The sequence below is a fragment of the Labrus bergylta genome, chromosome 19 (genome assembly GCF_963930695.1).
Source record: "Labrus bergylta chromosome 19, fLabBer1.1, whole genome shotgun sequence".
Lineage (NCBI taxonomy): Eukaryota > Metazoa > Chordata > Actinopteri > Labriformes > Labridae > Labrus > Labrus bergylta.
Genome location: NC_089213.1, coordinates 12,557,907 through 12,580,209, shown reverse-complemented (window position 1 = coordinate 12,580,209; position 22,303 = coordinate 12,557,907). Strand labels below are relative to the sequence as shown.

The 22,303-nt window shown below is 43.2% G+C and overlaps 1 protein-coding gene across 1 annotated transcript in view; it reads left to right on the top strand.

The window, feature by feature from the left end:
• Positions 1–22,303, top strand: part of LOC109995678 (collagen alpha-1(XIV) chain-like) — a 116,304-nt gene that overhangs the window by 22,783 nt on the left and 71,218 nt on the right. The window contains exons 5-11 of the mRNA XM_065948004.1: positions 295–378; positions 19,095–19,250; positions 19,383–19,502; positions 20,086–20,250; positions 20,381–20,542; positions 20,758–20,927; positions 22,223–22,303. The exon at positions 22,223–22,303 is cut by the window's right edge and continues 7 nt beyond it. Coding sequence (XP_065804076.1) covers positions 295–378; positions 19,095–19,250; positions 19,383–19,502; positions 20,086–20,250; positions 20,381–20,542; positions 20,758–20,927; positions 22,223–22,303 — 938 coding nt within the window. The remainder of the gene's footprint in view (positions 1–294; positions 379–19,094; positions 19,251–19,382; positions 19,503–20,085; positions 20,251–20,380; positions 20,543–20,757; positions 20,928–22,222) is intronic.

Genomic DNA, 22,303 nt, shown 5'->3' with positions numbered 1-22,303 from the left:
TAAATTAAACTGAAGCATCAGTGTCGACTCACTGAGATCCTCAGGCTCACCAGGAGCTAGACTTTAATCACACTGTGCATAATTGATCAGAGTTAATAAGGGTTTTGATGTTGTTTTCTTCTTGGCTTCTTTTCTTACTTATGTTAGTTTTTGTTGCTTTTCTGGAGCAGCTTTGCCCTCTCTCTTCTCTGGTTTGATTTAAATCCAGGCCGACTTGTTTTTCTTTCTCCTCTCCTTTCCGGCCCAATCTTTTATAAATGTAGATTGTCAAATCGTGTGTTTCTCTCCTTCCAGCTCAGCGATCAGGCGTGGAGATGGTTCAGTCTCAGAGGGCACCAGGCGGCGAAGTCACCCTGGAGAACAACGAGATCTCAGAAGGTAAGATCCACCGCAGGCAGACAGGAGGCAAACCAGGTGAACAGAAGGACTCAGACGTCTGGTACAAGTCTCTGAGTGTCTGGATACGAGATCCACTCTCTGTCAGAAGACGAGGAAGATGTTATTTCGAGGAGAAGAATGACAAAGAAGAAGAGCTGCTCACGACTCAAAGTTTAAAAAAGGCTGCTCTGACAGCGACATACGAAGACATCATTTTAAAACCCTGACCTTTTCAAACCGAGCTTTTGATTGAGGACAAGAACAATGGTGTCACAACGAGGTAAGTAGGAGCTGAAGAGGCCTCACAAACGGCTGCATTCACCAGGGAAGGATTTGGATTCACCTCGTAAATCAAAGGCCGGTTCTCCTCCTCTCTCTGTCCTTTTTGGAAACCATTTTGTAACGTTTAATGATTCCTGTCCTCGCTGGTTGAAGACAGAAGAAGGCCTTCTGAGTGTTTTATTCCAGCCCTTACAGAGTGATTATCATGGAGCCTTGATGATGAAAAAAATCGTTGGAAAGAGGAAATGAAGCAGTGCTGAAAAAAGTGGAGAATTCAAATGAGAGCCTGCAACAATCAGGAAATGAATCCAGAGCTGAAAATTGTAAACAAACCTATTATCATTATTGTGAACGTGATTGAAGCGGTGCACGCTGAGGTGCATAATCACACACCGCAGGAAATAACAGGAAACATGGAAACAACACAGGTAAGCCTTTTTCTTCACTGTGTGTCCGTCTGCTGCTGAGCTGCACTTACATGTGTCGGAGAAATTTATGTCGATGACGTATCCATTAATGTTTCTTTTAAAAGTTTTTCTTCTGTGTGCGCTGAAAAGCCTCTCATGTTTGGTGCTCATCATATTCATATCATATCTGTATTTGTGTTTCTGTCGGCTGCCAAACCAATCAGAATTCAATAAACATGTCGTGAAAACCTTTAAGCATAAAGGGGGATGTTTACTCTGCTGTGTGTTGTTGACAAAGAACCTGATGGCGTTCCTTTGCAGCTCTTGAATGTGTGACGTGTCGCTTTGTGTGAGTGCCATTGTGTTTGGAAGCCTCAAAAAGGAGGAATGGTGTTAATGATGGTGCAGATGGGACTCTTGGCAGACGTTTAGCCGCCGTCTCAAACCCAAATTACAGCTTCTGCTCTTAAAACTGTCACAATGGAATAAATCAAGTCTCTCTAAATCTTCCTATTAGTGCATCTCAATCTGCCTCATCCCGTTGATTCTGGAGAAACTTCTCCCCGGTCCTTCTTGTTTCAGTGTTATTAGATTTACCTTCGTTGACTCGTCTCCTCTTGTCTCTGTTCCTAAATAAGATTCAAACTTCACACTGTCATCCCAACGTTAACGCTCTCCTCACTTCAAATAAAGATTTTCAGATTTCTCCCCATAATTACAGACTGGATCCTCTAAATGATTATGATGATTTTTCTCTCTTTCCTTTTGCACTAAAAAAGGCTCGTAGTGATTTAGAGATTTCACTTCATTGTGAGGAGTTTTTCTCTGCTCGTAGCTGACTGTAGACTAATTTCATTCTTATATCCCGGGGGTCGTTTTAATCCCTCCTGAAGTTTCATCCAATGACAAAGTGTGATATCTTTAAACTATCGTTGGAGTGTGGCAGCATTAAACTTAAACCTATTTGAGTAACGGCTCCGTGGGAAAATGAACGGACTGCGAACATAAACATACCGTAATCTTGACATTTACTACTGAAGACTTTGACAGAGGGACATGCTGCAGGGCGAACTCACACTCGACAATCTGAACCATGCCCAAGCACGTTTGACCATCAAAGTCGAGTTTGTTTGACTAGTGAGTGTACTCCGTGCCGTACACTTACTTTACCCTGGCATGGTTCAAAGAGGCATGCTTCAGCCTGTCACAGCTGCTCTTAGACGAGCACAAGCACGGATACACAACGTGGACATGAAGTATTATCGATCCCTGCCTCCATTATTTGAGAAATCCTGGATCGTATGCCTCAAATAACACCACAAACTTAATAAAGTAGCTGTCATGTCCTCTGAGTTGTTCTCCAATGTGTGGACTTCACCAGCTTGTAAACTAATCACGTTACATGATCACGTAAAGTCATGCATGTGTTGTATTACGACCTTACGTATCAGAGGTAACCGTGCTCAGACCCGGTTAGTCCTGGAGCAGTGTGAGTGCAGGCCAGCGGGGGAATGGAGAGGGGGGCATTCAAAATAAAAATCTGCTGGTTTTTAAAAATCAACTTCTTTTTAAATGGTGGAGTCGCCCCCTGCTGTTCATACATGTTTTAGACATTAAATATGGAGGCTACGTCTGCTTCTTGTATAGCAGATGCTTCAGAATCAGAGTCTCTGAAGACATCTGGTTTAAAAAAAAAAAAAAAAAAGGAAAATGCAACGACATGAGATGTGTTCGCTTGCAAACTCACACAGGAACAGTTTGAATTAATTTAGATTTATGTTGATACAGGGATGAATTACAGTGTCCTATAAATTACTGGGGTTCAGGGCATAGCGGTCTTCAAAGCAAGAGACGACTAAATTCAGCTGCTGAGAATGCACAACTCAAATACTAAGAATACGCTGATCTCAGGGAAATTCTTTGTTTTTATCAGATCTCCATTATCTCGTGACCACAAGTGAATCATTCTAAAGCCACACGTAATATTGTGTGGCTGTGCATTATTTTAAATTACAAGATGTCACCGGATCACTGTAAGAATCTTAAATTTTCGATGTTTCGGAAGTTGATCAGTTGTCAGATTTAAAGTTCAAACGCTGAAACCTGATGATTGCAATATTTCAACGTTTCTTCCATAAAGAAAAACAATCTTATGAACACCCCCCCCCCTTCTCTCCCTTTATGTACGGATGTTTGTGGTGTCTCAAAGCGTGGGAGTTTGAGTGACACTTTTCTGATGTCAGCTGTTTCTCCGTAGAAAACTTACAGTAAGACAGATGTTTCAGATCGAGTGCTAGAGTTTGCACTCGCTGCACCAGACGAGTGAAAACAGAGCGGAGAGGGAGGGAGGGAGAGAGAGAGGGAGAGGTAGAGAGAGAGAGGGAGGGAGGTGGAGGGAGAGGGAGGGGGACGGCGAGGGAGAGAGAATGAGAGAGGGGGAAAGTGAGAGAGAGAGGGAGAGGGAGGGAGGAGAGAGAGAGGGAGAGTGAGGACGAGGGAGGGAGGGAGAGATAATCAGAGAGGGAGAAAGTGAGGAAGAGAGAGGAAGAGGGAGAGAAAGAGGCAGGGAGAGAGAGAGTCGGAGAGAAAGATAGAGGGAGGAGATCTTCAGCAAGTCCAAAGGGATCTGATCCAAAACTCAGAGATAATTGCAGCCAAGACGTCCATAAAAGTCCTTTTTGGGACTCGTTATTGCCTCTCTGGCGTTGCATGATTACTACTTACAGCCCGTCTTCTTCTGTTTCCTCCTTTTATCTGTCACTCTGTGTGAAGCTGAACCGTTAAAGAATATTCCTAATGTGTGTTTACTTTAACAAACACAAGCTTAGGGAAGCACGTGTTCTGCAAACGACGCTCTCAATGTTTGACTTGAACTTTTATATCGACGATCAAAATCTGAAAGTTTTTTAAGGTGGTTACAATAATCCAACACGACTTTTTTTTTTTTTTTAAAGATTTATTTTTGGGCTTTTTGTGCCTTTAATAAAGAGATAATGAACAAATACACATTCATAAATAAATGCTGTAACTCATATCACGATTTATCACATTTTAATCGCATGTTTGGAAATTCAATCCAAACAGTTATTACTCAGCTTTGATTTTGTACATCAACTGTTTTAGCTTAATTTACTTCCTGTTTGGATTACTTTGAAATAAAGTAAGGCCCTTATGGTAGATTGAAAGTTTGGATTTTAATAAAGTCTTAATTAACCAAAACAGCAGATACAGGAAATGAAACATGGATTAAACTTCTGTTACTCTGTCGTTCGTGTTTCTGTGCAAAATAAAGAGAGAGAAATATAAACCATTTATAATTATTCATATTAGTTTAAAATTAAGTAAAGAGTGATGTAATGAAAAGTCAGAGGATGGAGTTGAATCTCAGCTTTAGAAGCTGTCACCAGAGAAGACGGGGAAGAATCCCCCCGCGGGCCCGTCTGCGGCCGACATGGTAACAGTTGGTTATGTTTTTCAAAGATCTCGTGGCGTTTCATGATGCTCGCTCTGGCAGGACGACTCGCCATTTGGCCAAAGTGGCAGAAAATTGAGAAAATGTTCAGCTATGGTGGAAACAAATGGCCTTTCTTCAAACAAATTTAAATATACTTCTATGGTTTGTACCAAGGAGTTATCCATGAAGAGGAACTGACCGCTTTAGAGCGACAGAAATAAATACATCAATGGTTATTTTGACGGTCAATGTGTGATAAAATCTAATCTTGAGCAGTGACGTCCCTTGTGCACTCTCAGCACAGTCAACAGATCTCATCGTCTCCTTAAAGTCTGTGTTCCTCCTGCACATATATAGATGGTGAGAGGTGATTTACCTTTAGTTAGTCTAAAGTGGGAAAATGTTCGTGCTACGCAGCTGCAGGAGTATGGAAACTATAAAAAGGAAAACATAACCCACAGGTTACAATGCACAAATAGTCAAATAGCAGAAACAGAAGTGCCGTTGTTGCTCATGTTATCGTGTAAAACATGAAGAACAGCAGATTGTCATAAAGTTAAAGCTCTAACGGTCATAAGTCTCACAGCTCCCAAAGACATGTGTGTGAAGTTTCTTGTTCTAAATCCACTCTGATCCTGTATTTGATTTGAACAGGCTGTTTCTGTGTCTGTACCTTTAAATGTAAATGAGCTGTTTCTGACCATGAAGGGCTTGGGTGTTTCGGGCTTTCTCGCTCCATGCCCTATTGTTTACAGTGAGAAGGCAGACTCAGAGGGAAGAACAAACACCTAGCTGTGGGAGTGTCACCCACCTGGGGGAGGGGTTACTGCCCTTTGTGATGTCATGAAGGGAAAATCTCCAAATGGCCTGTTTGAGCACACATTTTCTGGAAAGTGGAGCAGGCAAAAGACGGAGAGGATGGACTTTTCTCATGATTGGGGGATTTATAGTCGGACTAGAAACACATAGTTTAGTTAATAAAAATATAATTAGTGTTAGAAAAACTGTCAGTCAAACCAACATGACTGATGAAACCTGTCTAGATAATATAGATAACTGTATAAGGTGTGTGTGTGTGTGTGTGTGTGTGTGTGTGTGTGTGTGTGAGAGAGTCACCTGCTACTTCTCCAAATAACTCCGACTAGCCGAAGGCTAAACAGGACAGATGGAGGAGAGAGGAGCCAACCAATGATGAAACACTTTGAGTTTTTTAATATGACTCCACCTCACTTCACCCTCACCTTTTTCACTTGTCTTATAAAAACACACACACACACTTCCATCAAAAGCTCATCATCATCCCCTCCAGCTCTGTTTTTTCATCAGCTCTCTCTCTCGCTCTCTTCGAAGACTTTTTTTATTATTGTGTTACTTCCTGTGATTACGCTCTTTGGCCACGCTTTGATTTATTTTTCATCTCTCTTTCTCCCCTTCTTATTAAATCATGTATGAAGTTATCGATCACAACATGTAGACATTTATTTAACTCGGTAAACGGAATAAGTTCAGATATGTCTGGCACAGCTGAGGCGACGTGATGATGAAATCGATTCAATCAATCTAGCTTCAGCACAGTACGGGGTAACTGGTCCTTGTGTGAGTGCGCCCTTCTTCTACCATGCAGACACATGGACTCCCTCTGAGTATGAGGAGTATAATCGATTAAAAATATAGAACGTTTTTTTGAATAGATGTGAATCATAATGAATGTCATCATGTTTCCTGCTGTCCCTTTATTCCTTAACTTGTCTGAGTTGATTTTGAGCTGTGTCTCAGCACCATCTCTCCACCTCTCTCCTTCTTCTGTCCCGTCCTCTCAGCTTCACCTTTTCTCACTCTGCTGTTCCTCGCTCATAGCTGACGGTCCGCTCCGTGCCCACACTTGCTGAATACCGCAGTTATCGCCTCACAGGCCTGTTCCTTCTGCTGCTGATCAGACTTTTAACAGCTGCCTTCCTGACATCATGGCTGTCAGTCTGCAGATCCGGCTGCTTGTACGTCTGACGGTGTTGTTGTGTACGTCTGCTTTCCTGCGCGCTTGTCTCTGCAGGCCAAGTACTTACAGCTCTCTTACTCACAAAGCTGGCAGCCTCTCCGGCTCATTTCTTTAAGGAAAACTCTGCTCAAATTGAAAAACCTGAAAGGTAGCTACAAGTTTCTCCTTATAGAAACGTGCAGCTGTCATAAGTTTGAATTCTCAGCGGTTAGAAAGGAGTCCAGTGGTGACCAGTTTAACAAGTCCTCAAGTTTTAAAGGCTCGATCAAATATAGGATCAGAGTGGATTTAGAGCAAGAGACTTCACACACATGTTTTGGGGAGCTCTGAGACTTCTGTGAGTAGGAGAATATGTGACCTTTAAAGCATATTTCTTAACAGCAGTTACATCACTGACTGACTGCAGGACTCCGGTCATCATATATCACTCATTTCTTTCAGGCTCTTTTTGCTTCGTTGCTCAAACAAGAATCTGCAGGAAGATTTCAAGATGTTCGCTATGCGTTGATCTTTTCCAGGTTTTTAAAGTCTCAGTTTCCTTCAGCGTTACATCTCAGGGCACCTTTTTGGCAGCCGAGCGACAGGCAGGCAGGCAGGCAGGCGGGCAGGTGTGGACTCGCACATGTAACATTACAGTCTTCTAAAAACACACCGAGCCCCGTCTTCATTATTTCACTCTTTCAGAATATCCTGATTTGTGATCTTACCTGATTGGATTCCAAATATTTCCAGGGCACGGTTCACTGATCGGTCTGAAAGACGACGTGCTGTTTGTAGCTGTCTCATTGCCGTTGCTCTGACTTACATCACATGGCCGGCTTGTTGCTAAAGTCTACTCACCTGTGCACATAATTAGCACAGGTATGCGTGTGTTCTTACATTCCTGAACCTCAAATGTCTTCGCAAATCAGACTGAGGTGTTGATGGTGAAAGTTCAGATGTTTTTCTGACAACATAATCTAAATCCAATACAGGACTCCACAGAAGCTAAATATTGATTTGTATTTTTTTTTTATGCAGGCAGGTGTCAGTTAAATATACACTCAATATTAACAGTGACTTAGTTTCACATGGGATTAAACTCTGGGTAAAGATTGGGTGTGTTTGATCCTCCATTTCCCTCCCTCCGCCAACCTGAAAGACTTTCTTGCTCTTTTATTCCCATCCCCTGACTTCTTTCTTGCTCCTGTCATAATTACATGGATCGATAGATAGATACTTGATTCATCCCCTGGGGGAAAATCAGGAGTATCCCACAGCTCACAAGTTAAAACATTGAACAAACTGTGAAAACGACGATGGTAACTTGAAGGACGGATGTGCGAATTTTAGATCCAGTAGATGTCGCCCTGGAGCACCAGCATTAAACCAAAACAAACTTATGTTTGGTTACACCTCCCCCATACTGAAGCCTCCGCTCTCCTCCAGAGACACACCTCCAACCCCCCCTCCACTCGCTCTCGCATGAAGTTAGTCAATTAGAACGCACAATAATTAAGCACCATGAAGCACAAGCAACGGAAAAAAAATGTCCTTTCCTAAAACTGCAATCACCTGTGCTCTGCATTGTTGTGCTAATGTTAGTGCACATTTACATTTACATTTAAAATAATCTTTATTTGTCAGTGAAAAAGAATGCCTCTCCGCAATGTCAAATGTCTCAGGGGTCCAGGTCTGATAAAATTCCCCGATTGCAGGAGCAGTGCGTGTGTTTAAGAGTGACATCTAATTCTTAACTCGGTTCCACCAAAGTAAGAAAGCGGTGTCAGAAGAGGCACGGCACGCAGGTCAAAAGGAAATCACAGTTTTGCTTCACGAAGTGTCCGTTTGAAAGGAAAAGGAAATAAAGTCCCAAAACGTTTAACTTTTAATTGAGTCCCACAATTCCATGACCAGACTTTCCCCACAACTATGCAGAGAATGACTTGTGTACTTTTCTAACCGATATTTATCCAGAGGTAGTTTTGCTTTGCCGTGGTTTCTCTCCTCTTTGTTAAGAGCTCTGGTTTACATTCCTGTGTTTATAATCAGGATGCTTTCTCGTCGGCTGTGCAGTCTTAATGTGGGAGAGCGAGGCGTCAGTCAGACTGCGGGCGCTAAAATCATGCTCATGAAAATGTTCATTAAAAATGGATTACACTCCACATTTCACAAACGTCACTCTGCAGCTTCTCTAGACTATTAACTATCACAAGTTGTAATATGAAAGAATACATGTTTTAGTCCGATGTCTTTGAAGGTTGCTCAGAGACATCATCTATACCGCTTTTCCTTTTCCTGTTCAGGGTCATGTGGGTCTGGAGCTGACCCCAGCGGTCATTGGGCGAGAGGCAGGGTCTAATATATTTGATTGGCTGCTTCGACTCCTCGTCTTCAGCTGTGAAGTTGAAAATGTTTAAAATTGTGTGCGTGTCAAAAAAGGGGGGGAAACTTGTCGTACAGGAGCAGAGAAGAGCGCCCGGCAAACCCGCTGTAGCAAAGGAAAACAACGGTTTTACAGGCGACGCTTTTCTAGCAACACAACTTCAGTAGTTGCGAATATAAAGCTAGTGTTTGTTTCTGTTATTATTTCTCCTCTAAAGGAACACAAACACCTTTTTTATATCGTGTTAATAAAAGCTGATTTAGGGACCGTAAACTTGTAAACCCTGAGCAGACAGACAAAGATCCTGACACGCTCCTGACCTTCAACAGGCTCCAGGTGAAGAACAGGGACACATCAGCATTTACAAACAGCAACTCAATGTGATGTCAGTCTGCTGAGCCACAAATAAAGATGAATGATTAACCGATAAATCGTGTGTGCAGAGCGCTGCGAAGGCCACAGAGGAGACAGGATGTTGATTTAGTGAGATCTGAGGGAGAGAGCGTGTGAGGTGGGGGGGGGGCTGGGTGGTTGGCTGCTCAGTAATGGAGGCGAGGCGGCGCTGAAGCTCCATCAGCTTCTATTTGACACAGTGACAACCTCGTTTATATCAGAGGAATGAAAAGATGCAGGGAGACTGATGGGGAGACAAAGAGCAGGGTTACAGGATGAAGCCAGCTGCATGGAAATGAACACTGCTCTGTTTGTTGACTGAAAAGAAAACAGTTGGTAACCACTAATTAATGCTAGGGAAGTGCACGATTAGCCGGCTACACCGTTTAACGACACCCTCGCTAGTCTGGTTGATGAATCTTGTTATTCATATTTGTATTGATGCAGGCTCACAGTGTGGCTTAAATGTAGTGTCTGCCTGTCATGTCCGTTTACCAAGTTAGTGTGGTCCCTTTGTGCAGATGTGAAAGATGTATATATCAAACCCTGCTGTGGACCAAACAACCGTACAGAGACCGCCTCAAAAGGAGGGTCTCACTCCACTTTTAGTTTGTACTAAGAACATGCAGCGACCTCGATCCGACCTGCAGGAAGTAACCACCGTGGGCTTTCTGCTCATCATCACTGAACGTGTTAAAGACCACAGGCAGACTTGATGGAGCTTTTTGGGTGGATGAGCTGGATCTGGAGGATTAACGAGGTCCTTCTCCTGAACTGTCAACAACATATTATTTCCAAACTGTCTCGTTTACCTTCAGTGATAAATACAAACAATATAAAAACTGATGAGCAGAGCCGACATCAGTCCGTGTCCTCGTCTTTTCAATTAGACACTGTGAAGAGTCTTTGGAGCAGCCACAGCCAATCAGGAGGCAGCTAGTCTTTGTTTACTTCAGGGACTTTTAACACAATAAATTCAGACCAATCAGAGAGCAGTTTCCTCGCTCATCACACATTTAGCTTCTCTTGTAAATATCCCCGTGTGAACACAGACCAAACTGGAGGTAGTTATGCAGAAATGGAACAAACAGGTCGATGATTCAGACCAGAGCAAACGATCTACAGGAGTGAGAACATCCTAAGCCACAACGCTTGATTTCATACTTTAATATTTTAAAAACAAAGAAGATGGACTCGATGATCACAGGGGGAATTAATCTCCAAAAAGTTGTGAACGATTTTCTTATTTTAAGCCTTTTTGAAGAGTTTCAGAATCACTTTTTGGTGTTCGTTCTTTTTTTTCCGTTTTGTGAGAGCGCTCTTTAAAGAACATCACTATCTTTTTCTCTCCTTTTACTTCTCTTGTGTCTCACTTTCTCACACACACACACACACACACACACACACACACACACACATACAGATACAGCTCGGTGTCGATTGCAGTGTGATCCACGTATCTGTGAAAGTATTGCCAACAAGAACTCGCTAACAGCTGTGTAGTTGTCCCGTGTGCTGAAGATGAGGCAGTTAGGGTTTATATGCGATTTTTCAGATATAATAGAAATCAAGTATATCCTCTGAAAATAACTCTGTGAGTCATGACTGTCTACAATGGGTGTGACACCCGAGTCCCACTGACTGTGATGCTTTCCGAGTCCTATCTTAATTTTGTTTATATCGCCGGGACGGCCGGCTGACTCCTCCCCTCGCATATAAAAGTTGTTTGATTGAGGGACTACAGCAGGGGTGTCAAAGTTCTATTGGGTCGTGGCCGGATTTGTTCAAATGAGGCCTCAAGTGGGCCGGACTAATTTTGCAGACATCACTATAACTCAACACATGGCACATAATGCAGAAGTGGCTCGTGCGCTCGGCCACTCCTCTTTTTTATGATAGTCCCTGCTGAGAAGATAGTTCAAAGTGCCCCGTTTAATTAATATTTGTATCATGATATCAACCTTCACGTTGCTCATTTTACATAGGTTTTAATACAATTCGTGGGAAAATACGTATTACAAATATTTAATTTATAAAAAAATCTCAAAATATTTTTCAATACATTTCCTCCTTCTTCCCAAAACGTCTCGCGGGCCGGATGAAACCTGCTGTCCGGCCGGATACGGCATCCCTGGACTAGAGAAAAGAAGAATAACATACTGTAGTCACTGCTTAATTCAATGTCACAAAACTACATGGAATCACTTTGTTTATGGCGTCCTCATATCAGCTGCATATTTGCACCGGGTAATGTGTACATAGATTGGCAAGTCTACAAGATGCGAGGGTGCCGAGGACGGTAAATGATTCTCACCAGAAGCTCAGAACACGCCACGTGAGCATGAGGACACCAATTATCTAATAATTCAATAAGCACAAAATGAGCTGCAAGTCATACCAGCCAGACGGCGGCTGCTGAAGGATGAGGCTGTCTGTAAAGTTCTCAGAGATGCAGAAAGCTGGTGAATAAAAAACACTTTTAAGGAGGACATTTTGGGCAAATTAGGACGTTACCCTAACCCTTCTTTGCAGCAGTGATTTAAACCTTTAAACAGTCAGAAGGACATTTCCCTGAACAGTTATCTCCTTCAGATCTTTATATGTATGCTGGAGGATGATTCCTTTGACTTAAAATGACATGACATTAATGCGTAGCGGCTTTGGACTCTTGCTCTCTTGATGCATTCAGGTTTCCTGACACTTCACAAACCGGAAACATGAAAGCCGACTTCTTCAGTGAGCTTCACCTGGCTGAGACTTTACAGGGTAACAGCATCAGTGGGTGGAGGCTGTAGAAAAGTCCTGGAGACTGAGTTCAATGAGCCTAATGGAGAGAAACTGTTTGGCTGCTATCATACTATGAATGAGATAAGGAGGGAGAAATTAGAAAAGTGGCTCTCGTATAGAAACTCTGCAGACTGCTGCCCAGAGAAATGTAGAGACAGCCATATTTCTTCTTCTGCACTGAGGCCGTTCATTTCTTCATCTGAGACTCGGCTGAAATGAGCTTTGATTCACGAGCTTCTCTGACCTTGTTCTGATTTATTTAGACTTTGATGAGGGGCATTCATCTCCTGCAGTTTATAACTCAGTTACCTCCATCTTCACGATGTACACAGATCAATCCGTGATTTTAATATTTACTTTAATTCAAAGAAGTATCACCAAGAAAACATGAAGACGGTGTTAAAGGAGCCGTGTCCTGACATCAGCAGCAGCTCTACAACTGGAAACTGTTCCCTCCAAAACACGGGTCAGACGAGGGTCTCCTCCGCCATTGTTGGTGACAAAGATGAAAGCAGAAGTCCTGCCCCTCCTAGATTTTGATTGGGCGGTGAAGGATCGAAAAGTAGTAAAGTATTTAAACTTGAACAACCTTATTTTCAGCATTTTGCACCGGAGCGTCTGCTTGTTCCTCTCCACAGGCTGAACTTGACTCAACCACAAAACAAAAGCACGATCCAAACAGGATGAATTTGTGTCTGATGGAGGTTTAATGTGCAGAATATTTACTGTTGACTGTTCAGAGCGACTAAATTTAGATCTGTGGCATTGCAACATTTATTCCTGCAGACTGTGCATGTGACAGTTATTATTTATGTGCAGCCTTTATTTTCTTTGTGCTGAGCGTGCTTGTTTACTGCACAGCCCCTGCTTCACATTTATACTGTCAGACGTTCCAGCTCCTGGGAGCAGCACACTCGGTGCCACAGAGGCGACCTCGGTGCAAACGAGAGCTCCGTGCTTTGCTCCAGGGCCTCCTCGTGACAGCTCATGAGAGAGTTCATTTCCTGTTCAGATTTCCATATTTCTGTTGATGTCACAGTTTGAAAGTGATAAACTCCTACCCTCTTTTCTGAACACGTGCTTCAACAAACACTTTGAAGAATGTGCTGCTGGTCGTTGATGCGACCTGGATGACGGGAGAGAGTGCGTTCACTGTCATTAAAGTGCAGATCGGCCTCTGTGTCATCATGTCTGAGTGTAGAAAGCCTGGATCTGCCATCAAGGAGACAAAGGAAAGACGGTGTGTTCTCCTTTTGAACATCTTTAATTGATGTTAAAAAGCTGAAATCCAGAGTCGTTTACACGGAGGTATCCGCCTCTTGTATATCATGCAGGTGTGTTGAAGAAGCCGGCCGCCTGCTCTACCTGTGAAACCTTCCACATGGATGAAAACGTGGAATCCACAGGAGCCGACCTGGAAATGTTTCACAATCTGTCGTGCGGTTGCACAGAGTTGGATTTAGAGGCAGTCGACCTTTAAACCGAGCGTAGATAAATCCCTCACACAAAGCCCTCAGGTGTGAACGCTCACCTTTAACACTGCAGGTATTGGTTGGCCTTGCAGTTGCAGCTCTTACCTTGTTGCCTTGAGGAGGAGGAGTAAGCTTAGCTTTGACCTCGCTCTCTCTGCTGGACTCAGCGAAGAGCAGAGACGTGGTTGTTTTTACATTCTCGCTTGTTTTTATCCCAAACTTGAAATTAAGAGAGCATTATTTGCATTTTTTGCATTTTGCAAAAAGAAAATGTAAAACTTAACGACCTTTGTTAAATCATTCTGCAACTAGCGTGATAATTACCCCCGTCTGCTGACAGGTCGTTTCCCATAATGCAATGTGACAGAGGGGGTCCTCACACAATTATGGGCTGAAGAGTCATCACCATACCGGAGTTTTAACCTTAGACAGATTCTGTTAAAAAGCTGACAATATCGATAACTGATTTAACACCACAGTAACAAAAGCAGAAAAGCCTAGACTCCAGTATTAGACTATTTCTTTTTTGTTTTTGTTTTTTCATTTAAAGATTTATTTTTAGGCTTTTTGTGCCTTTAATTGAGAGATAGGATAGTGGATAGAGTTGGAAATTAGGGAGAGAGAGAGTGGGGAATGATTTGCGGGAAAGGAGCCACAGGCTGGACTCCAATCTGGGCCGCAGGAAATGTTTGTACAATCGACGAGTCATCGTGTTTAATAATCGTGATCTAAATAATCGAGATGATGATTTTTGCGAGCAGCCCTAATTTTTGCCCTGTTAATGTGAAACTGGTACCTTCAGTTCATGAAAGTTTCAGATGAAGAGACGATAAATACTTTTCCTGTTGACTAAAGAAAACGTTTCAAACACTCACCCTGAGCGCAGCCTGTATCGTCCTGTTCGTCCTGATTGCAGACATGAATATGTAAGAGGCCGTCAGTAAACACCAAGGCCTCATTATAATATTGTTTACACTTCTCTGACCCCGAGGTCACATCCTCTGCTTCGCTCTCTTGACCCTTTTACGGCATCATACGGATTCTGACCTGTGGAGAGAAACTCTCTGCCTCAGGGTGAAGTGACCTTCTCCAGAAATCTGTCAGAAAAGTTCCCTTTTTATTTGTTTCTGTGACCTCCTTCCCTTTATCCTCGTCCTCTTCTTCTTCTGTCTTTAAGACTCCGCCCTCTCCCTGCAGAAGACACTTTTTACCACAGCGTCATGGTGGACAGGCTGAACCGTTAGCTTTTACTGTAATCAAATGAAAGTTTCACATCAGTCGGTCACGGCTGAGACTATTGACTTCTACCTCCCATTCGGTCACAGCTTTGAGCATCGATCCACACAGTGTCACATCGAGACGTTTCAGATCATATCAGGGACGTTTTCTCATCAAAGAGAACAACAGCGGGAATTCGGAGCATGACGAAGCTGCTCTCCCTGCAAGGGGGGATCAGTGTTTCTGTTTTCTGTTGAGTTTTCCTTGTTTTTATTTTTGGTTATTTCAGATTTCAGCAGGTGAGAAATAGACTTATTTCAAAGCTTAAAGGAAATCCAACACAAGTCATGAATGGTTACAACACAGACTTTAAAGGTCAAATATTCTCCTCCTCATTAACCAGTTTAAATAAGTCTCAGAGCTCCTCAAAACATGTCTGTGAAGTATCTTGTTCTAAATCCACTGTGATCTTGTTTTTGATCATGCCTATAAACCCCTCTATTTTAGCCCTGCTCAGAACAGGCTGTTTCTGTGTCTGTACCTTTAAATGTAAATGAGCTGTGTCTGACCACGCCCCCTCTCTGGAAGGACTTGGGTGTCTCTGGCTTTCTCGCTCCATGTCCTATTGTTTACAGTGAGAAGGCAGACTCAGAGGCAGAACAAACACCTAGCTGTGGGAGTGTCACCCACCAGGGGGAGGGGTTACTGCCCTTTGTGATGTCATGAAGGGAAAATCACTGGGAGCACAAATTTTCTGAAAAGTGAAGCAGGCAGAAGACAGAGAGGATTGACTTTTCTCATCACTGGGGGTTTGACGACAGACTAGAGACACATATTAGAGTTAGAGAAACATGGTAAAGAGGATTTTACAGAATATGTGACCTTTAAATAATACTAAAATTACAAGGAGCATTTCCTTGATTTCTGTCAATTCCTCTTTCATCTTCTCTCCTTTACAACACATTTGTACGTTCTCATCATCCTGTCCCATCTTGTTTTGATTTTGCTCTTGTGTAATTAGTATTTAGAGCAGCAGTCAGCCTCATAGAAGAGAAAAGAACCCGGAAAGCGAAGTCAGTGAATCGAAAAGAAAACAAAAGAGAAGGGAAAGATGAAGCTAAAAGAAGCATCATTGTTCACTGCAATGGAGTCATGCCTGTATGTTCAACCTTATGAAAGGACCTGTTACACCTCTCTCTCTCTCTCTCTCTCTCTCTCTCTCTCTCTCTCTCGCTCTCTCTCTCGCTCTCGCTCTCGCTCTCTCTCTCTCATTTCCCAGACGTGATATTAAGCAGGAAGCTCGTCCTCTTCTCTCTTGGCACTCGCTCTGTTTTGCCCTTCGACGTCTCTTCCTGAAAAATAATCCTGTCTTTCTTTTCTTGGATCTTTTTAGATCCTGTCTCCATAAAGAAATCATTATAATTAAATTGAATCACCTTTGTGCAGTTCAGACATGAATACATAGATGAAAACCTGCAGACTTCTTTGTTTCGACAGAACGTACAATACGTCGGATCGTGTCCTTGTTCGATTCTTTCTCTAACTGTTGGTCTCTTTAAACTTAATTTTTTTCTGTTCTTTAAACTGTTCACTTTTTCAAACAGTCAGGATGTTTCATGTTTGTGGAAAGCAGCAGCACACAGCAGTAAAGCTCTCTAACCCCCATTTTCCACATACTCTGTGCGTGCAGCGGTCCGTCAGCGCCACGCACTACGCCGCCGTTCGCTTCAACTCTAGTCAATTATTGTGTTTACACAGCAAGCGCCACAGTCCGTCTCCAGAGCGAGCCAGCAGCGCCCCTACAATCTGCTCCATATCACGTACACTGGGAGTCTATTTTCGACGGACCTCACTGCAAGCACGTGTCAAGTTGAACAGAATATAATGAACTCGACAGGAAATCAGACAAGGAAACGCACAGAGCGTCCGGTCAATTTCAAAATAAAACAGAACATACAGACTCCTGATCGTATTTTCCATCAATTTATCAACATGACGTCAAAACAGGCACCGGATGAACCAAAACTCATCATCTGAAAGACAAAGCAACATGTTGTTGGAACGTTGTTTTTTTTTTTTTTTTTCGCGTGATCTTGTAGTTCTCCTGTGATCTTGTAGTTCTCCTGTGATCTTGTAGTTCTTCTGTGATCTTGTAGTTCTCCTGTGATCTTGTAGTTCTCCTGTGATGTGTGTACAGCTGCTCAGCTGCTCTCACGCTCTTTAAACGGATCCAGTGCGGCAGCACTCACGCCATCCGACAGAGCAAAACCGTGGTGCTGACGGACCGAGCACGGAGCATGTAGAAATTGGGGGTATAGCGGCTAAGCCTAAAACTTAAAGCCACCAAGGGGCTACATAGACGGGCTAATCTAGCCTATTAATTAACGAGCTTGCCGGCTTCGCTCCTGAGCGTAAGAATTTTAAATAAGACAGTCCAATATCTTCTTTATTTAGGAATATTTATTTTTCATTCCATCGTTGTCTCGATTGATGTCACATGGGAGATGTTCAAAAAATAATCCAGACATTTCCGTTTACATTCACTCCTGTTACCTCACGTGGCGTATAGCGGTCAAAAAATTGAAATTGCTCCTCGTCTAGCAACACCTGACACCCCAGTGATAGTTCCTACCTATGTAGAGTTTCACCTTAACCTAAAGGCGACACCTGCAGGAACAATTTGTGTTTGCATTTCCTAAACATGGCTCCTACAGGGGCCCTATCACTCAGAGATGCGTCTAATAGGCTTGGCTGCTCCAAAAGCGCCTGCACACATCTGGGGAAAAACATCTGGGAGCACCTGAGGAGTGAGGCTGCATGTGTCAAATAAAATAAATAGGGAAAAATAGATACGATCAAACAAGTGTTCCCGCCGTTGCTTTGCTTCAAGATGAGCAGGGAAAATGTCATTAAAAGGTTTCTAATGAGGTGTTTTGAAGCCCAACGATGGCATTCTTCACATTTAAAATGCAAACACTGATACAAGTTCATAAATGTTATTATAACTCTTACTGTTGTTGTGTTATTCCGCTGAGAATCCCGCAAAGACAGACTTTCTCTATCACTTAATTAAGAGCAGACTGCAGGCTCGTTCTGTGCACAGCGCTGCGGTAATCGTGCGTCTTTATTGTGTCACTGATGAAGTCGTGTTAGCTGAGACTCCTGTCTGAGGATGAGGAGGAGGTTCAAATACCAACACTGTAGAGACTTGTAGGAGTGATACACTTCTGAGCTCCTGTCAATGACGAATGAAATGACTGCTAAAGAATGCACACACAGACACACACACACACACACACACACACACACACACACACACACACACACACAGATTTTGAAACATGCTGTAACCTGAAGGAAATCTGCAGGATAAGAAGATGTGTGCTGGCGGCTGCAGAGTGAGCGTCTCGCATGTACTCATCATGACAGCTCTGTGCCAACTATGTGTCACATTTATTCTCGTTGAAAATCTGTGTCTGATGCTCATTTGTCTGCCTAACACTAAAGTGGTTACTCTTAACAGTTTTTGCTTAATCCAGTGTGAAGATAATCCATTGTCTTGTTTTTGCCTCGCGGCGGCTTGACTCTGTTTTTTTTCTGTTTTCTAAATCTGATTATTTAAGGAACGGTTTCAGGGCACCAAGCTCTCACGCAGATTCGCCTCTTCTTCTTTTTTATGTCTTAGGTTCACACCCAGGAGTCTTCTAGTAAACTAAACTCCTACTTTTGACTGTCTATAAAGATCGAAAACACATCTCTGCCTCTTGTACTAAAGTGAAGCCAAAATACCTCGGCGACGGGCGCTGGTGTTGTGCTGGATGCTGGTGACATCATTTGTAGCCAGGGTCTGTGCCCTGCCCCTTCCTCTAACCCAAATCATGTATTTAACTTCCTGCTCAAAGGTCAAATGTCACTCAGGTGGGTTCAGTCCACAGCAGAAGAGATTCTTGTGGTGGTTTGAAGCAGTTCAACACATGTTAAATTAAAAATCATTGATTATAACGAACATAAAAACATAGTTTGCAGCAGCTTTCCGTTTATTCAGACGCCTCTGCAAAACAGAACACGCATGTGGTGGGATTTAGAAGTAAATAAAAGAAAACAAGGAAAAGCCTCAATGTCAATACTTGCAATTTAAAATAGTTTTTTTAATTGCTGTAAATCAGGAGTTTTAGGCCATCACAGTCACAGATATAAGTCTTTTGAGGTACTGATGATTATCTTCATTTATTACAGTTTAATTTCCTCAACAGATTAAAACTGTTCTCAAACTGACCACTAGGGGCCAGACGTGTTTCAGAAAATACGTTTTTCATGTCTTTTTGTTTGTGTTTCTCTGCAGCTGAAGAGTTTATGTGCAAGACGTCGGCCATTTCCGACATCGTCATTCTGGTGGACGGCTCCTGGAGTATCGGCCGCATCAACTTCAGGCTCGTCCGGACCTTCCTGGAAAACCTGGTCAGGGCCTTCAACGTGGAGTTTGACCAGACCAGGATTGGTACGGGTGGATTTATTCCTGTTTTTATTTTAGGTTCTTTATTGTATTGTGAGTTCCTAAAGCTACCAAACACATCCGGCGGGATATTTGTGAACTGGATTTAACGTCTCCCCTCCGTCTGATTGTTTGCAGGCTTGGCTCAGTACAGCGGAGACCCTCGGATCGAGTGGCATCTTAACGCTCACACCACCAAAGAGGCTGTGATCGACGCTGTGAAGAACCTGCCGTATAAAGGAGGAAACACTCTGACAGGTGAGGTCGACACACAGCGTCCCTCCGTTAACACACACAGATAACGCTCAGGGGAAGACTTGGAGGGCCGCCAGTCCTCGACATCAGCTTATTAAATCCACTTCAGTTCCTCGCAGGTCAATTTAGTGTTCAAACATTCATGAGCTTTAAGCTGATGAGACCAAACGATGAGTCAGAAGGTCGGAGCAGTTCGCTTAAACTTCCACAAGCTCCTCACGGCAACATTGACGGAGTAAGAAGTTAATTAAGCCTTGAAAATTAAAAGGTTCTGGACTTTTTTCCACTTTGAAACCATCATGACATTGATTTTGGAGGATTTAATCAATGTTTCTACATCGGTAGTTAAGGCAGAGGGTGTGTGTTGTTAAGGCGGCCGTCTTTCAGTAACTATGCAGCGCTGCAGGAAACACTGGAACAATCAATCCTCTCTTCAACAGCAACACACACAACACACATCTTTGAATTATTAGTTTATTAGTTTATATATGTTGAAGTGATGTTGTGCTGCAGCGAGACGTCAAACAACAGAAGGAGGATTCTTGCATGGTCATGTTTCTCTCTCCGTGTGTGTTTGTGTCTCCAGGTCTGGCTCTGACCTTCATCCTGGAGAACAGTTTCAAACCCGAGTCCGGATCCAGAGCTGGCGTTCCAAAGATTGGAATCCTCATCACTGACGGGAAGTCTCAGGACGACGTGATCCCCCCCGCCCAGAGCCTGAGGGAAGCCGGGATCGAATTGTTCGCCATCGGTACGCCTCACATCAACAACTAGACTAACGACATCACTCTAAAGTTCATCAGTCGATCTTAAACTTAAATATGGAGCTCAATCTCAAATCAGGAGGGTTTGGTCACCTCTCACTTCTCTCTCGCCTCCAGGTGTGAAAAACGCCGACGAGAATGAGCTGAAGGCCATCGCCTCGCCTCCCGAGGAAACTCACGTCTACAACGTGGCAGACTTCAGTGTGATGAGCAACATCGTGGAGGGCCTCACCAAGACCGTCTGCGACCGAGTGGATCAGCTCGACAAACAGATCAGAGGTGAAGCAGTGGCTCACATGCAGCTCGCACGCAGCTCCCACTGTGAATCATAGTCAATAACCAATCATGTTGAGCTGTTTCTTTTAAATGTGATAGCGGAGATCTCGTCTGAAGTCTGTATTCCCGTACAGTTAACCCGGCAGCTTTTCTGTGAATCCAGCAGGAAATTGAAAAAGCATGTCGTATATTTATCTCACGCTTCGTTTCTTGTACAGGAGGCGGAGAACCTGCCCCTCCCCCCTCGGCTGTGGCTCCGCCCCGCGACATCAAAACATCTGAGATCACAGCTCGCAGTTTCCGGGTGACGTGGACCCACGCGCCAGGCCAGGTGGAGAAATACCGCGTGGTGTATTACCCGGCCAGCGGAGGAGCGCCGGAAGAAAAGGTACCTGAAAAAACAATTTATAACTTTACATTATCCTGAAACCGTCTTTGCTTCTGCCGTTTGTTGTTGTTGTTGTTATTCTCTTAAAATGACTTTATTTTAAGTCTCATCGTTAATCAAAGTCAAAGGCAGGGCAAGACCAAGACCATAAATATCACTAAGACATCATCATCTTGTGTTTAGGGGGCGTGTCACTCACTCAGAACATAACACCGAGAAGTTTGCGATCGTAATCGGGGGATAAAAGTGATTTGTTCTTTTAGAAAGAGGCGTTTTCCTTCTGCAGGGATGACATGGAAAAATAGCCTCTAAGTTGTGGAAATCCAGATTCGGCCCAATCTGAGACCGAAACAAGGCCGAGTAAAAATGCTAGATTAGATTCAGAGTGGTACAACAGTTCACTTCATGAATCTTCGAGAAAATAAAAATCATCACCTTTCTAAGACTGTTTACAAGAAAACACCCTGAGAGGCTTAACCGTCATGTCAGGAGGATTTGGTGCAACTTTGTCCCCCCATAAAAATACTGAAATACTAACATTATGATGGGATATGATTAAAGTCTGCTGGGATGGGATATGATTAAACTCTTTTAATATCTCAGAGTGATTTCCATCATGAAAGGAAACGGCTCTACAGAATCAATAATAACGTCAGGATCCAACCAAACTTCTCCGTCACGCTGTGGAACAAATATTTTCATAAATCTGTATAGTTTGAATTAATTCCAGCCGAGTCAACCTGATAAACCTGCAGCTGATTAAACATCTAAAGTTAATTTTCAGGTAAACTGCAACAGCACACCTTCTGCAACGTGACGACCTGTGCAGTCGCCACACATTTTAAACTCAAGCAGCGCCGTCATATTCATGTTTATACAGTCCCATCTTATTTTTATCCACTTCCCCTTTGATGTTTATTACGACTCTCGGCTGGAACGACCCCACAAGGAAAACTGAAGGTTTCATCAAAGCTGATCTGATCCAGTTACAGTCGATTTAAACCTCTTTGGAGGAGAGAGGAACGCCTGCAGCAACATGTGCTGCATGCACAGAGTAACAAACAGAAGCTTTTAGGATGTTTTCTGATACTCAACAAAGTGACTAACGGCACCAAATCAGAGCTCATTAAAGTGACTTTTTAATAACCGTGGTGTCAGAAGAGAAGCTCCTGAGCCTAAAACGACTTCACTCTGAAGTTTCTATCCAGCATCATGTAGCATCACGCTGCAGATGATACGTGAGATAATGCACACTCGGAGATCTTTAAAGCGTGTTGATTTGATATGTGTTCCAGGTGGTGCAGGGCACGGAGAACAGCGTGGAGCTCACCTACCTCAACTCTCTCACTGAGTACCATGTGGCCGTTTTCGCAATT